We start from the raw sequence: 17,219 nt of genomic DNA, 5'->3' as shown, positions 1-17,219 counted from the left end.
GCCGGGTGTATTTTGTACCTGAACTCTAGTACAATTGTAATGAATGAAAAGTAGGTGGGGATCCCCCCCGAATTTGTTCAAAAAAAAAATGAACACGCTGTGGGGAAATTAAATTGCTGCTTTTAGCTAGCATCGATTTGCTTCTTTTCAAATTTGGAATCACTAGTCTATCAATTCGTGCTCCCGCACGGGCTAGTTATCTAATAATTATCTATGTCAAACTCTTTTTAACCAATTAAATATTATAATTTAATACTATAAAGATACATATTTATCATCATGTAATTGTAATAAATGTCAAACTCTTATCTCTTCTCTTATACATGAATATATGGTGACACACACATTATGGTTAGTATTTTATATAAATAATAACATAAATAATATATTAATAATGATAGAAATAGTAATTTAAAATTTTATATTAATGTGCGTTAAGATTTTATCATAAAAATATAATTTTGATTCAGATTTTGGGTTTATTTTAACTTTTGGTTATGTTATCATTGGATAATATGTATAAATATTTAAGGAGTTATTTGATATTATTTTATAATGGAATAAGTGGATAATTTATATGAAGATTAGGGATTACTTTAGATTATTTTTATAATGGTAGAGGTGGGTAATTTAGATACATATTTAGGGGGTTATTTTAGTCTATTTTCATAATGGCAAAAGTGGGTAATTTATTAGAATAAATAACAGATCCAATGGATATTATGATTAGAGTAACCGAATTGATGGCTAGATGTTTCTAATTTTTGTGAGAATTTGTAGAATTTCTCTATTTTTTTTAGACTGTCCACCTAGGATCCTAGGTGGCTTCACCCGGAGGCTTTAAAAGAAGCCTGCAATTAGTAATAGTAAGATTTTCTAAGCGTTTGTTGGTCGATTTCAAATTGTTGATGGGCCATCCGGCCTGCGTTGCTCCGGTTATGAGGTGGAGGCCCATCCACAAAGATCACTTGGGCCCCATATGCATTAGGCCTAGTTACACGGGCCACTTTCTCCTATTCATAACCTCTTGCAAGGAGCAAACTTTTTTTTTTTTGGAGCAAGGTGCGAACTGAACGTGCCCCCATTTTCACCTTGGGCGGTTCGGCGTTTTGGGGTACCTTCTGAACGATGAGGTGCCCATCACCGTCGCCTGGCTCTCCCATGCTCTAGAAATGTAGAAATGGGAAGCAAGACCCAATCCCCGTCACATGGCTCCATTGAGGAGTGGATCTAGCACTGGGTCAACCGGAGCTCGAGCCTCTCCTACCCATGCTAGAAGCATGAAGCCTCTCCTATAAATTTATAGCCACTGAAATTTGAAAGGAGTAGCTGTAGGTAGAAGATGAAGTGAATAAGCCTCTTCTAATATTTTTTATGATCCACATCTTCCCTCTTCTCAGAAAGAAAGAAATGCTTACACGTCGTATGGCGAGTAGAGTGCCTAGGCATCGCACATCGCAATCACAGACGCATGCATCCCCTTGAGTCAAAACACACGCACACAAAAAAAAAATCCATAACCCAATCATATGAAAAAGAATGCTGATTAGCACTCTCACATGCATGCCGGAATCAGGCAACCATTCCAAATTTCCACAGTTTATGTTGACTCCTTGGGCATCTATCTCACATTAGCTGCCTTAAGTAAGAAGCAACCTGCTGCGTCTGCGTGCGTGCGGCACCAGGTAGAGGCCACCACCAGAGGACGAGGACGATGATGTCTCGCCGCTCCCTGGAGCTGCCCGTTGCCGACACGCCGGCGGCGGCCGATCCGGACCGCGCCCGGCTGCACCAACTGGGCTACAAGCAGGAGCTCAAGCGCGGCCTCTCGTAAGTGCTTGCTTCCATCGATCGATGAGCCCCCATGTCCCTGCCTCCCTGCTGCTGCTTCTTCGTCCTCGCTCCTTCCGCTACTGATTTTTTTTTTAAAGAGCCATCACTACTACTGAATGTTTCTACTCGATGCGTGCATGTAGCGTTCTCTCCAACTTCGCCCTGTCTTTCTCGATCATCGCCGTGATGATGGGCGTGACGACAACGTACAACACCGGGCTGCGCTACGGCGGCCCGGCGTCCATGACGCTGGGCTGGCTCGTCGTGGCCACGTTCAACGGCTGCGTCGCGCTGTCCATGGCGGAGATCTGCTCGGCCTACCCGACCTCCGGCGGGCTCTACTACTGGAGTGCCAAGCTCGCCGGCAAGGAATGGGCACCCCTCGCTTCCTGGGTCACTGGATGGTACGCTAGCTAGCTCTGTTCGGAGTTTTATTAATCTGGGTGCTAGATATTAACCTCATTTAATTTTGCTATGTATTGGTCTATGTTAGTTGTAGCTGGCCAACAAATAAACACAAATACTTAAAAACATTTACAATAGATTGATGATCTTGTGCCTAGCTAGTATAAGAAACGAACAATTGTATGAGACAGAGATTCGGTATCTTATTTGTTTTATGAAACTGGGGAGAACAGTACTGTAATCAAGTTTTATATCTTGTTTCTTGTGTTATACTACAGGTTTAACATCGTGGGACAGGTACGCCGCCGGCTAGCTTGATGTTCACAGGTCTTTCGGTACCTAGCTTTATGCTATTACTTGGTCATGCTGCACTCATGCTTGGACTGTCGTCTGGCTGCACCTATTGGCATCCTGGCATGTGGCATTATTGGCATTGTTGTTTCCACACGCGAGCCGGCAGGCCGCATTTCCAGGTTTTATTTAGTTACTAGGCTTCCTTGCTAGCTTGTTCATGCCTCATCAGTCACATACTATGATTATGTAGCCTAAAACTGCAATATTAATAGTTCAATTGGACCTTCAGATGCTGATCTCTAATGGTTGAAAATCTGACGGTGAAAGTAAAAGAAATCTACTCTTGGCTCCCAATCCATTGCTACTTGCTAGGTGCAGTAGTGTGGTACCTAGACCAATCAATAACAAAATATATGATCTTGGAAGAATTGAGATGGTCAAATTCCTTAGTTGGACCGCAACAACATTTATGTCCATTTCCTTGACCGCAACAACATGGTTGAATGAATTGTCACGCAGTGGGCTGGTACCACGAGCGTGGACTTCTCGTTGGCGCAGCTCGTCCAAGTGATCATCCTGCTTGCCACCGGGGGGCGCAACGGCGGCGGCTACATGGCGTCCAAGTACGTCGTGCTCGCCATCTATGGTGCCATCCTGGTCATTCACGGGCTCATCAACAGCCTCCCAATCCAGTGCCTGGCATGGTTTAGCCACGTCGGAGCATTCTGGAATGCCGCAGGTACACTGTACATGCATCTTTGATCACAGAGCAGATATATATATGCAGGACTCACTGCTACAATATTTTTAACTGAAGCAGGCAAAAAATCTTAACATAGACGGTTTTGCCAACCGCCTCCAATAAAAGGTCACGATTAATCATGCATTAATGGAGACGGTTGGCCACCCGCCTCGGTTAATCAGATAAAAAAAAAGAAAGTCCATGGATAAGCCCAACGAGCCCATCGTTGGGCCCGCGCCATGCCCATCCACGGCCGCCGCTCACCGATCCGGCCTTCCACGTCGGATTTGAGCCTGTGGATGGAGGAGTTGGAGTGCTGCCGGGGGAGGCCAGATCCGGCCCCTGCTCGCCGGATCTGGTGTCCATGACATCGGATCCAGCCCGTGGAGGAGGAGCGCCTACTTGTCGAATCCGGTCCCTGCTTGTCGGATCCGGACGTCGCATGCCGGAGGATCGGAGGGCGTGCCGGGCCGGCTCGGGCACGCCGCCACTAGAGGGAGAGAGGGCACGCCGGGCCTGAGGGAGAGAGGGCGCCGCCGGGGAGAGAGAGACCTCTCAAGGTGAGGAAGGGTGATGATCCTCCGCTCGCGTGCACTGCCTCCACTTGCATGCGTCACCTCCAGCTCACGCGCGCCATGCTGCTTCCACCGCTGCTGTTTTTGCTCCCCGTGCCGCTGCGGATGAAGGGGAGGGTGGGGGAGGGAGCCACACCGCCTATAGAGGAGAGGGTCGCGCTGCCTCTGCTGCTGTTGTGGAGAGGGAGTGAGGGGCGGCGCTGTGGAGAGTGGGAGGGGTAGCGGCGCTATGGAGAGAGGCGCATCTGGGAGAGGGAGGAGAGGAATGAGCGAGGGAAACCCTAACACCTTCTTATATACTTCGAGCGACATATTGGGCCGAGATGGACTGTTTGGGCTCCGAGATGACCTACAATTATCCGAGGCGGGCATTATAGCGTAGCTGCCTCGGTATTAACCGAGGCGTTTATGTTAGAACAACCACTTGTGTTAATCGATTTTGCGAGTTGATTTGTTTAACCACCTCAGTTAATGAAAAATGACTGTCTCGGTTAATCGCTAGCATTCACCGAGACGGTTCAAAATCATGCCCGCCTCCGAGGACTTTTTTAAAGGTCATTGTTTATTTTTTTAGTAGTAGTGACTTGGACTTTGAATACAATAGACAACGTATGCTATGCAAACTATAGCATTGGTGTTAACTGTTAACTGGATGGTTGCATCGTATGCTAGGTATATTTGTTCTGGTGATCTTGATTCCAGCGGTTGCAAAGGAAAGGGCAAGCTTGGAGTTTATCTTCACACACTTCAACACGGACAATGGCATGGGGATCCACGACAAGGCTTACATTCTTGCCATGGGGTTGCTGATGAGCCAGTACTCTCTCATCGGCTACGACGCGTCGGCACACATGGTAAGACACTAAGTGCAGACATCAGCACATCAGAGTTGTGACCGATCAGTCACGAGTGCAGACAGAGGAGACGAAGAACGCGGACCGGAGCGGGCCGACGGGGCTGGTCACCGCCGTCGCTCTGTCGAGCGCGTTCGGGTGGATCTTCCTGGTGGCCCTGACGTCGCTCATGACGGAGGACATCCCGTCCCTCCTGGACCCCGGCAACGACGCCGGCGGGTACGCCGTCGCGCAGGCTCTCTACACCGCCTTCCGCCGGAGGTACGGCGGCGGCGGCGGGGCGCTTCTGTGCTTGGGAGTCGTCGCGGTCACCACCTTCCTCTGCGGCTCCGGATGCATAACTACCAACTCGAGGATGGGGTACGCCTTCTCCAGGGACGGGGCCATGCCCTTCTCGCGCTTCTGGTACCGGGTGAACAAGCACGAGGTTCCCTTCAACGTCGTCTGGCTCTCCGTCGCCGTGGCCTTCGTCATGGCGCTCACGGTATGGGGTGATCTGCTCCTATCTGACCCTCCATAGCTTCATTCATCAAGCGGTCACAGTCACAGCAACGGGATTTCCATGTCAATTCCAACCATTCTGTGCTTGTCTCTGTTATCCTGACAGTCGCTGGGGAGCCAGGTGGCGTTCCAGGCAATGCTGTCCGTCGCCACGGTCGGAGCGTACATAGCCTACGGGCTGCCCATCTTGTTCCGCGTGACCACCGCCCGGAGATCCTTCGTTCCGGGGCCGTTTCACCTCGGGAAATATGGCCTCCTCGTCGGCTGGGTCGCCGTCGCCTGGGTGGGCCTCGTCACCGTGCTCTTCTCCCTCCCGGTGGCGTACCCCGTGGCGGAGGACAACTTCAACTACACGCCGGTCTTCGTCGGCGGCGTGCTGTTGCTCAGCGTCGCCGCCTGGGTGCTCCACGCCCGCTTCTGGTTCCAAGGGCCAATCACAAATGTTGACGTGTAAATTGGCAGCCATGGCATTCAGCTGCAGCTTGCGCTCATTGAATATTCTTTTTAGTATGTGAGCGCCTCCTATGTGCACACTGTTCTAAACATATATACTCAGGTCCTATTTAGTTTCTAAAAAATTTCCTATAGTATCCGTCACATCAAAGCGACAGTGTGGGATGTCAGCGAGGTTGCTGCTCCCAGTCGCTTGCGCAGATTGCCTCGCTTTGTCTGCTTCCCTGACGGAAAGAAATATTGCTGACGACGCAGGGGGGGGGGGGGAGCGTACACACCAAAGAATCTCCTAACTTTGAAGAAAGACGGAACGGGCAACCATACGAAATTTCTACTCACTCCGTTGACTACATGTGTGTGCGGTGCCAAAGATAACTATACCAGCATCATCATCAGTAAGTAGATAGCAGCAACCCTGCCGCACCTGCAGAGGATGAGGATCGACGGGCCTGCTCCGCCGGAGAGCACGACGATGGCCTTGTCTCGCCGCTCCCTGGAGCTGCCGCCGGTTGCCGACCCGGCGGCGGCCGATCCGGATATGGATGGCAACGGGCACATTACCCGCGGGTAAGGGACGTACAGACCCGCACCCGCAAGGCTACCCTCAAACCCGTACCCGCACCCGCAACCCGCGCCGGGTGAAATGCTATGCCCGTACCCATCACCCGCGGGATACCTGCGGGTACCCGCATACCCGCAATACCTTGGAGATCCATAGGGGCGGCAGACGGCGGGGCTCAGGCACTAGCGACCGCTCCCTGCTCACCTCCTCCTCGCGACCGCGCCTAGCCTGGGGGCCTGGGGGGCGGGCGAGCGGTGCAGGCTTGGAGGGCGGGCTGGCGGCGGTGGCGGCATGGAGGGCGGCCGGACGCCGAAGAGTGGGCCGGCGGCGGCGGCTTGGAGGAGCTCGAGACGAGGGCGGACCGAGCGACCGGAGGCGGAGACGGGGGTCGGAGATGCAGAGTCGCGGACCGCCGGAGAGCTAGAGACGGAGATCGGGCGGTCGGGGACTCGGGACCTCGGGGAACGAGGGAGATGCGGACGGGGTCGAATCAGGGTCGCGTCGTCGGGCAGCTAGCGGCGGCCACCTGGGGAGGGCCAGAGGGGCGGCGGCGGCAGGGAGGGCCAGAGCGGCGGGGGAGGGCCAGAAGGGCGGCGGCAGTTGGGAGGACCGGAGGGGCGGCGGCGGTGGGGCGGCGGCGGTGGGAAGGACTGGAGGGACGGCAGCGGGGGCAGATCGGAGGGGCGGCGGCGGGGGGCAGATCGGAGGGGCGGCGGCGGTGGGGAGGGCCTGGGAGGTGGCTAGAAGTGTGGGGGAGGAGTGAAATGGAAGCAACCCTAGAAAACTTGATGCTTCCCCATTATATATTTAATACACGAGGTCCACATGTCAAGGACTTGAAGCGGGTTCGTGGGTTCACGGGCACGGGTAAGACATTTCTGTGCCCACCATATTTGTACCTGCGGGCACAAATTTAAACCCGTACCCGTACCCGTGGGTGTAAATTGAAACTGTATCCTCACCCTAGCGGGTTTTTACCCGTTGCCATCCATAGATCCGGACCGCGCCCGGCTGCACCAACTGGGCTACATGCAGGAGCTCAAGCGCGGCCTCTCGTAAGTGCGGCTTCCATCGATAATAATTCCCCATGCCCCTGCTGCTTTAATTTCTCCGTCCTCCTTTCGCCACTGAACGTTTCTGCTCCATTCCTGCATCATGTAGCGTTCTCTCCAACTTCGCCCTGTCCTTCTCGATCATCTCCGTGATGATGGGCGTGACGATAACATACAACACGGGCCTGCGCTACGGCGGCCCGGTGTCCATGACGCTCGGGTGGTTCGCGGTGACCTTGTTCAACGGCTGCGTCGCCCTGTCCATGGCGGAGATCTGCTCGGCCTACCCGACCTCCGGTGGCCTCTACTATGGAGCGCCAAGCTCGCCGGCAAGGAATGGGCTCCACTAGCTTCCTGGATCACTGGATGGTGCGTTCTGTTCGGATTTTTCTGAGTATTATTAGTATCATTTATTCGCCATTTTTTTTTGTGTGTACACATAGCTGGCTCACAATTAAATAAATATTTACACACCTCCAAAGAATGATCTATGATATGGACATCGTCAAGTATATATGGACATCCTCCTCTTAATTGATATAGCTGTGCTCCTCTGTTTTCTTCAAAAAAAATTAACAGTTTTAATCCTGTGTCCTACATTACAGGTTCAACATCGTGGGACAGGTACGCTGGCCATTGCACCTTATTTGAGTATTCCCGTAATTTTAATGGGGTCAATCTATACCAGGCTTAGATCGTATACTAGCTTGAGAGTATATTAAATTTACCCGCAAAAAAAGAGAGAGGATAGTATATTAAATTTAGTATTGCGTGCTTAGACTGCCACCTGGCTCACTGGCTGCTAAGCAGGCATCCTGGCATGTGGGTTTGCTTCCATACGCTGACCGGCTGGCCGCACTTTCAGTTTATATTTATTAATATACTAGGTGTACACAGTTTTATGGTATAGTTAAAAGTTGAGAACAAGGTAACTGTGCCGGATAAATTTCATAGAGATGAAACTCCCACCTCTTTCTCCTCATCATGTTAGTAAAATTGATGATGTGACATAGAACTCTCATTGAGATCGGCCTTAGCACAATCAGGCACACTAGTTTCAACTTGCAAAAAAGTACATTGATTTCAATCCTTTGGAAAATTTATCGATGTCTCAATCACATACAAGTTAATATATAAAATGTTAATATCTAATGTTGAAAATTTACCTCGTCCGTTTCCATGACCATGAGTTATTAATGCATCAATCATGTAGCTAGCTAGTGCTTGACCTTCTTGATTAAACTGTCACACAGTGGGCTGCTACCACGAGCATCGACTTCTCCTTGGCGCAGCTTGTGCAAGTGATCGTCCTGCTTGGCACCGGGGGACTGAATGGTGGCGGCTACATAGCCTCCAAGTATGTGGTACTGGCCATCTATGGTGCCATCCTTGTCATACACGGGCTGATCAACAGCCTCCCTATCCAATACATGGCATGGTTTGGCCAACTTGGAGCATTTTGGAATGCAGCAGGTATCCTTCTCATTACAAATGTAGAATTGTATCTATCTATGCAACAAAAAAAAGAAAGGTTTAAGCAAATTACAAGTAGTTGTTGTCCTTGCTAGTTCTCTTAAAAAGAATTATAACACTTGAATGCACACATTGATCATTGGTATTTAACTGGATGGATCGGATGTATGGTAGGTATACTTGTTCTGGTCATCTTGATTCCAGCAGTTGCTAAGGAGAGAGCGAGTGTGGGGTTTATCTTCACCCACTTCAACGTAGACGATGCCACAGGGATCCAAGACAAGGCTTACACTCTAGCCGTGGGGCTGCTAATGAGCCAGTACTCTGTTATTGGCTAGATGCATCTGCACATATGGTAAATCTTTCTACAGTAGCTACGTATTATTCAGAGTTTCAGACACACGAAAACTAGCAGAAGCAGGCGGTTGATGATGGCATGATGCATCTGTTTTCAACTGCAGACAGAGGAGACGAAGAACGCTGACTGGAGTGGCCCAATGGGGATCCTGACTTCTGTTGCTCTGTCCAGCGTGTTGGGGTGGATCTACCTGGTGGCCCTGACGTCGCTAGTGACGGACATCCCGTCCCTCCTGGACCCCGGCAACGACGCCGGCGGGTACGCCGTGTCACAGCCCAGAAAAAAAGGAAATAAAAATCTCTGCCGGGCCCACCCGTCAGCATCTCCCTCTCCCTCCTCTTTGCTCTGCTCGGTGCCGTGCGTCGCCCCGTCGCCGGCGTCGATCCTCGTAACACGCGTCGACGATCTCCGTTCCGCGCACACGTCCTTATCCGTGCTGAGCCCGCCCCCTCTCCTTATCCGCGCTCGACCGGCATCCCCGCCCCAAACCCTAGCCCTTCCCCTCCACCATTGGCGCCGCCCCGAGCTCCGCCGGCCGCCGCCGCCGGTGAAGTCCTCCACGATCTAGCGCGCGCACCCCCTAGTCCTACCCTTCCTCGACCCATTCCACCCCTAACCCGGCCTCCTCCCTCGCCGTGTAGCGCCGCCGCCGCTCACCTCGGTCCGCTGCCGCCTAGCGTCGTCGCGCCGCCCGGCCGTCGCCGTTCCCTGCCCGCGCCGCCGCTGGTGAGCTTCGCCGTCGTCGCCTCCACCCCGTGCGCGTGCCCGTTGCCCCGCTCCAGCTTCGCCTCGCTGCGCCGCCGCGCGCCGCCGCCGCTCGCCGTCGCCGCGCGCGACGCGTGCGCGCGCGCACGAGCGAAGCCGTGGACGCGCCCCAGCGTGCCCTGGCCGCGCCCCGCCGCGGGTCAAGGCCCCTGGTTGGCCTTGACTCGGGCTGGTGGGCCGCTGGCCCATGGGCCCCGCTTGTCAGCTACTGGGCTGGCCGGCTGTGGGTGCGTTTAGCGTTTTTCTGGGTGTTTAGTTGAGCAGCAGTCTTGCAAAATGTGTAGAAATTCGTGTATAGCTCCAAAAATTATGAAACTTGTTTTGTTGGATTCCTATAGTTTAGATATACTTAGGAAAATTATTGTTTTGCATGTTACTTTGCTGTAGATTTATCTATAGTTTTATCTTCAAAAGTGAGTTTAATGCTTAGTTATTTGTGTACTGCTCAAAAAATGCCAAACCAAATTTTGTTAGACTCCTTGTGAGGTTTAGTTTTCAGTGGAGCAACTTGTTCATATGCTTTCTTGCTGGTTGTCAAAGTTTTAGCTTGTTTTCTTATGCTTTATCTGAAAATGGTTTAATATAGAACTTTTTGCTGGAAAGTGAGAAAATAGTAAAACCAATTTTGTTAGCTTTTTTTTCATGCCTAATTTCTGTGTTAATTTTCTTGGATTTGTTTAGATAAGTTTGCATGTCTTTCCCGTTTATCTTTCTTAGAGTAACAGAAAATTGATATATTTATGATTATTTATAGGAAAATGCTTTTGCTACAAAACAATTTTTCATGAGTTCTTTGTGATGTCCTCTGCATGTTCAAATTATTTCATGATTTATTCTTGTTTTTTAGTTCATTTCTTAATTCTTGCACCGCATTCATGCATTATAGTGACCGAACCGTCGGAGGTCAAACCCGAGGAGCCCACCGAATCCGTCGAGCCGGAACCCGGAATCCCGTTCGTGGTCGAGCCCGAAGTTAACCAAGGCAAGCAGCTAAGCATATTCCTTGCACCTCTCTAATTTGATTTAGTTTAGCTATTCCACTTGGGTATTGTTGGGCTATATATGTATAGTATGTATGTATTGCATTTTTATACCTATCTTTATGCATGATCCCTCCTTGATTTGTTATCTCTATTCTTGGCACTAGTTAGATAGTTAATTACTTAACTTGACTAGATGCTTAGCCCTGCTTAGAATACTTACATAGCTCGCTAGACAGGAATGGATTGGAGGATCACACTTACCGATAATCCTTGATCGCACTGGTTCGGTTTGGGTGGTGATGAAGTGGGAGTACCGAGGTTCGAGCGGAATGTTAGGGCCTAGAGAATGAAGTCACATGGGCATAGTCCGCTTGAATCGATTAAGGACCGAGTGGACGACGTCGGTTTTGAGCACATTTCCGTGCTACCACATATCCAATATAATGGTACGGATAAGCCAATTACCTTCTTTGACTTGATCATTGATGTGCAGTCCTAGCTACGTGGCTACGGGCTATGCAGAGAGGCTTAGTGTGTCCCCAGGTGGACCTATGTGTAGGAAAGTTTAGAAATGTCCCTGGTGGAACTAAGTCTCTACTCGTAAGCTAGGCGTGATCGGTTGGGTGAGTCGCATGGTCCTCGCGTCGTGTGGGTAAAGTAGTACACCCTTGCAAGGTTATAATCAATTCGAATTACTGCGCTCTCGGTTATGAGCAAGCTCTTTATCCCATGAATTTCTCATAGAATTTCGATTATGATGGGAATGGTTCATGTTATAGTTATGGTCAGTTATAGAGTATATTACTCTCTTAATCAACTAAAAGTGTTTGGGGTTGGGTAAGATTAATTAATTCTGATAGGTGATAGTGTAGAGAGCTAATGCTTATGCAATAATTACTTAGCCTTAAAGTTTTTATTTGAGCCATTGCATAATCCTTGTATATGTAATCGCGTAAGTCTTGCAAGTACCTTTTGTACTCAGGTTGCTTTCTAAACCTAGTTGCAGGTGAGCCGGAAGTGGTGTTCGGCCACTTCTACCCCGCTGATCCAAACGCGGGGGAAGAGTAGGTCGTGGTGGCAGTAATGATGTCCTTGAGCAAGGCGTCATTACTTTAGTAAGTCTTTATCATAATCGAGCTTCGTGAGAGCATGTAAATGCAATAAACTTTATGTTTCTGTTTAATATGACTTTCGTGAGCCCAAGGCTTGTAAGTGAAGTTTGAAACCCACCTATTTTGAACTTGTATTATTAAGTGTGTAAAATTGCTCTTTGTGGATTATTGGCGATGTATTCGATTGTAAACGGTATGTGCATATGCTGATTCTGGACGTATGTTGGAGCACATACCAGGACTACCGGATTTGATATTATTTTGGATGAATGACGTGTCGGTTATTCGTGTCTCTAGATGTGGGATAACACGTGACACGCTCTCCGGTAAGCACGTGTTAACTCTCATCTGGATGATAATGACCGGCGGTTCGTTTAAAATAGTATTAAATTGGACGGTTCTCACACGTCGTCACGCAGGTTCTCTACACCGCCTTCAACAGGAGGTTCGGCACCGGCGTCGGAGGGCTCGTCTGCTTGGGGATCGTTGCAATCGCCACCTTCCTCTGCGGCTGTGCGTGCATAACGAGCAACTCAAGGTAGTAAGCGGCGTCTGACAATTACCTCCATTGTTTTTTTGTCAATCTTTCTGAAACCCAAGTTGTAATGTACATGCAGGATGGGGTACGCCTTCTCCAGGGACCGGGCCATGCCATTCTCGCATGTCTGGTACCGGGTGAACAAGCAGGAGGTCCCCTTGAACGTTGTCTGGCTCTCCGTGGCCGTGGCCTTCGTCATGGCCCTAACGTTGTGTGCGCCCTGCTCTCATCTCTCAAGAACTCGGAGTGGTTTCAGACTTAGCTTGCAGTACAGTTACATGCCATCTCATAACATGGCTCATTTTGTGCTTCATTAATTATTGACAGTCGCTGGGGAGCCAGGTGGCGTTCCAGGCGATGGTGTCCCTCGCCACCGTTGGGCAGTACGTCGCCTACGCGCTGCTGATCGTCTTCCGGGTGACCACCGCCCGGAGACCCTTCGTTCCGGGGCCGTTCCACCTCGGAAAATATGGCCTCCTCGTCGGCTGGGTCGCCGTCGCCTGGGTGGCCCTCGTCACCGTGCTCTTCTCCCTGCCGGTGGCGTACCCGGTCGCGGAGGACAACTTCAACTACACGCCGGTCCTCGTCGGCGGCGTGCTGTTGCTCAGCGTCGCCGCCTGGGTGCTCCACGCCCGGTTCTGGTTCCAAGGGCCCATCACCAATGTTGACCTGTAATGGCTCCGTTTCATTATGTTGTGTGGAGCCACAATTTTATTTTATTTTTCTTAGGTGGTGCTGTGGTGGTGTTTTGGTAATGATCGACGATCATGTTGATCTGAATCTCTCCACGCAACTGTTCACAATGTTTAATTTTTTCCGAGATGGGATGAGATCGAGGCGCGTAGGTATAAGAGAGCCCACACGGGAGACGGTTGTTGGGTCGAGCTGCCTATCTGGATTGGGCCGATAAGATTAGGCGAGCCCACCAGCAGCGGCGTAGGAAGGCAGCTCCAGCGCGCGCGCGGCCCACTGCTCGGAGACAGCCGCAGCCATGCGAGGGCTCCTCTCTTCTTCCTCCACTCTCCTCCGACGAGCCGCCGCCGCCGCCGCCGCCCTGCTCTCCCGCGCGGGCTGGAGTGACGCCACAGCATCCGCATCCTCTCCTCTCCGCCGCTTTCTCCGCCAGGTTTGCCCCCCCCCCCTCCCCATCTCTCTGCCGCTCCATCGCTTCTGGGCTTGTTGCTTGTTGTCATGTGTTAGGGATCTGTACCTTTTTTTTGTAATGGAGAATTTTCAACCAGACGGATAAGAACTATTTTCTCGCTTCTGCTGTCGATTTCCCGTGTTAGGTTAAACATGAGCCTACAAGTCTGCTCATGTCTAGCATAGCAGTGTGAAAACTGAAAAGCGGAGAAAATAAGCAGTTCAGCACTGTGCTGTGAATACTGCTAGTGCTATTCCCATGTCAGCGTTTTTCCACTTCGGGATAATTGTGGCTTTTAGTTTGAGTGGAGTTCCAGAATGCTAAGTTGCTTAGATTTCAAGATATTTGCACATATTGCTGATCACCTTTTCTTCTCTGTGATTTGCTAGAATGGAAAAAGAGAGACCTTTTGTTCCTCTTGGTCTAAGGGCTGTTCAATGTCAACCACAGGTATACCCATTTATGCTATCATTGTTCAAATGTTTCTTAATATTAGCGTTTCTACCATAAAAGATTCCACCTTTACTGTTCCTTTTGCGAAGCAACTTGTTAAAAAATTTAGTATGGTAGCAGAGAGTTGATAATTTCCAAAGTTGAACGGTTAGTCATTAGTGTGCTGTATCCACACTACCTTATGAGTTGCATCGTTACTCAGGAATTTCTACAAATTTCCAGTTGATATGCAGTTAGACTATGAGAGTGACCCCCCACTTGATGATGCAAAAGCTCTTGAGAAGGAGTCGTCACTAGATGTTGCTGTCTCTCAACTTGCCAGTGGTTTTGATAGAGAATCTAATCTATGTTTGGAGCGATTTTCCCGTACAAGGCGTGCATCTGTCATCTCTACCGGCTCTCTTAAGCTTGATCTTGCTCTCGGCACTGGAGGATTACCAAAGGTCATAATGTGTTCCCATATCATTTTTAACTATCCATGTGATATACTTTATATATATATATTTCTAGAGGTATTCACTTGAGGCTTTAATGTTTCATATCCCCTGTTGATATTACACATAAGAAACAAACTTCATACACTTAATGGATAGCATATGTCAGTACCAGTAAGTTTCAAAAGTCATGGAGTATGTCATGTGATTCTTAGTATCTTTTGATGCCTACTACTCTATGCATCGATCTAATCACCATCAAGAGGTGAACTAGTTTATTTAGTGGCAAAGGTCCTTCTCTTTGCAATTGGTAAGCATGCTAGTTTAGTTATAGTTAAGTGCATTTTTTTCCTTCAGCATATCTGCTCAGAAAAATATAAGCACCAGAACACATTTATGCTTATCTCTTGCCTAAAATTTCTTCTTGAGAGGATGTCTTGCCTAGAAATGCTGCCATCATGATCACCCACGTCTTGTTCGAGAAAAAAAAAATGATCACCCATGTCTTTATAGCTGTCTTTCTCTGGTCAGCATAATGTGTTGAATAGCAGCATTTCCTTGAGAAATTTGATCCATGGCAGTAGATTGTATTGAACTTGATGTTTATCATTATTTAATTTTGGTCCTGCTTCGCAAATTACTGATTAGAGTATCTCTACAGGGTAGAATGGTGGAGATATTTGGGAAAGAGGCATCTGGGAAAACAACACTTGCACTTCATGTTGTCAAGGAAGCTCAAAAGAATGGAGGTCTGAGTTTCATATATGACGCCCTATTTTTCCTTCCACTTTTAAGGCTTGTGCGTATTTTATTGAAAAAGAATCCAAATAGGAAAACATTTTATTTTATACTCCTGAAATCTTTCTCCATTTTTTACTTCTTTCATATTAGGGGGCTACCTAGTATGGTTGGTGATCTTTATCAATACATTTATATTGTATCCCTCTTGCCATATTTTATTATTTTACTTTACAAGCATTATTAAAGATTGTCATTAAGTGTGCTGTTCTTACTATTTACTATTTTAGACAGATGAATCTATTGAAATTTTCTTTCTTTCTTCGCGCAAGATATTTACTACTGCCTTCTCGTATTACTAAATATTATCATACCTGATTGGCATTGTGACTGCATATTTGCAGGTTATTGCGCTTATATTGATGCAGAAAATGCTTTTAACCCTTCGTTTGCAGAAGCTATTGGTGTAGACAGTGAAAGGCTCTTGATAGCCCAACCTGATTCTGCTGAAAATTCTTTGAGCATTGTAAACACTCTTGTTGGTGGATCTGTTGCTGTTGTTGTAGTGGATAGTGTATGTTACTTCCTTACATCTTTTTCATATATTTATGTTATGTCTTCAGTTCTTTAATTATTACGAAGGTATGTTCCCCTAAGTAACACAGTGCTAGAATATGGATTAGAGGTACTGCTGATAGCACTGTCTGGGCATGCCTTCTCTCTTGTTTATTTTTTTTTCTTTCCTTTTTTTGAGGCCTGAAATCCTATTTTTCATATATCTATTGCTTGATTTGCTAATGCTAAGTTCACCAACCTCAGTATATTTGCGTGGCAACACCATTATTTACCTTGCTTTTATGGGACTTGTGACAGGTGGCAGCACTTATTCCCAAGTGTGAAATGGAAGGTGAAATATACACGAATTCTGAAGACATACAGTCCCGTTTGATGACTCGGGCGCTTAGGAAAATTCAGTACACTTTGTGTCGCTCTGAATCACTTATTATTTTCGTGAATCAGGTATGGCCTCGTTTATGTATCTTGATTTCTTTTGACATATGGAAAACGATGTTTCTGCCTTATTTTGGCTATTTATTGGTGATATTTGTAGGTTAGAACGAAGTTGAGCTCGAATCAGTGTCCAGGGATCTACAAGGAGGTGCCTTGCGGCGGTAACGCGTTAGGATTCTATGCTGCAGTCAGAATGAGGACTTCAAGGAGGGAACTGCGCTATAGTGAAGACCAGGTAGGAGTCTTACACACAAGCATCATGATAACACGTAAAACTTAGGTGATACAAATGTATTGTGCTTATGCAGGCTACTGGCATTAGTATATCTGTGCAAATCATGAAGAACAAATTAGCTCCAGCGAGTCTGAAGGAAGCCGGTATCGACATCAGATTTGGGAAGGGGATCTGCCATGAATCTGAGATTCTGGAGATGGCTTCTTCTGTCGGAGTTGTTGTGAAGGATGGATCTGGGTATTGGATCAATGGCGAGTTCCTGCCTGGCAAGGGGGAAGCTGAGAAATTCCTACATGAAAACGCTGGTGTGGCAGATGAGATCTGCAATACCGTGAGAAATCAGTTCCTTCAAAGGTGACAAACGAAGCCCACTGGAAGTTGGCTGGCTCTGAAGTTTTCTCGTCAGTCGTCACCTTGACTGGGTACAGTTTTTATAACATCTGAGAAGAAAATTGGGACACACTGCACTGGCGAGGAATCATTTTAAGTATCTAATCTATCATTTATTCTACAAAGGAAGTGTGATTAAGGGATGATGATCAATTAGAGAGGCTAATGCATTGTTAGTCAAGTTGTCTTGATCTCGGCGTGTGGCATTGCTGTATGATTGTATCGTGTATTCATAGTAGATTTATATATGATGCATCTTGCTCTGTAACTTACTGGATTTTACCTCATTGAATCGAGGGCCATTTCTCCTGAAA

General features: G+C 48.3%; 2 protein-coding genes and 1 pseudogene across 3 annotated transcripts; all 3 read left to right on the top strand.

The window, feature by feature from the left end:
* Positions 1-1,631: 1,631 nt before the first annotated feature.
* Positions 1,632-5,777, top strand: LOC120709219 (amino-acid permease BAT1 homolog). The gene is made up of 7 exons (XM_039994763.1): positions 1,632-1,830; positions 1,977-2,237; positions 2,517-2,535; positions 3,052-3,271; positions 4,522-4,703; positions 4,765-5,187; positions 5,311-5,777. The coding sequence occupies exons 1-7, from the start codon at positions 1,715-1,717 to the stop codon at positions 5,656-5,658; spliced, it is 1,569 nt and encodes a 522-aa protein (XP_039850697.1). The 5' UTR covers positions 1,632-1,714; the 3' UTR covers positions 5,659-5,777.
* A 1,437-nt stretch (positions 5,778-7,214) lies between these two features.
* LOC120709221 lies at positions 7,215-13,288 on the top strand (annotated as a pseudogene).
* A 166-nt stretch (positions 13,289-13,454) lies between these two features.
* Positions 13,455-17,219, top strand: LOC120709220 (DNA repair protein recA homolog 2, mitochondrial). Of its 2 annotated transcripts, XM_039994764.1 has the most exons (8): positions 13,455-13,626; positions 14,034-14,094; positions 14,320-14,540; positions 15,193-15,280; positions 15,674-15,843; positions 16,143-16,289; positions 16,381-16,515; positions 16,589-17,219. In XM_039994764.1, the coding sequence occupies exons 1-8, from the start codon at positions 13,492-13,494 to the stop codon at positions 16,871-16,873; spliced, it is 1,242 nt and encodes a 413-aa protein (XP_039850698.1). In that variant the 5' UTR covers positions 13,455-13,491; the 3' UTR covers positions 16,874-17,219. The 2 variants fall into 2 exon arrangements, with proteins under 2 accessions (XP_039850698.1, XP_039850699.1); XM_039994765.1 differs by lacking the exon at positions 13,455-13,626 and having other exon boundaries at positions 14,039-14,094; positions 14,300-14,540.

This window comes from Panicum virgatum, chromosome 5K (assembly GCF_016808335.1).
Source record: "Panicum virgatum strain AP13 chromosome 5K, P.virgatum_v5, whole genome shotgun sequence".
Lineage (NCBI taxonomy): Eukaryota > Viridiplantae > Streptophyta > Magnoliopsida > Poales > Poaceae > Panicum > Panicum virgatum.
Note: the sequence above shows the minus strand (reverse complement) of the source record. Positions and strands in the feature narration are given on the sequence as shown.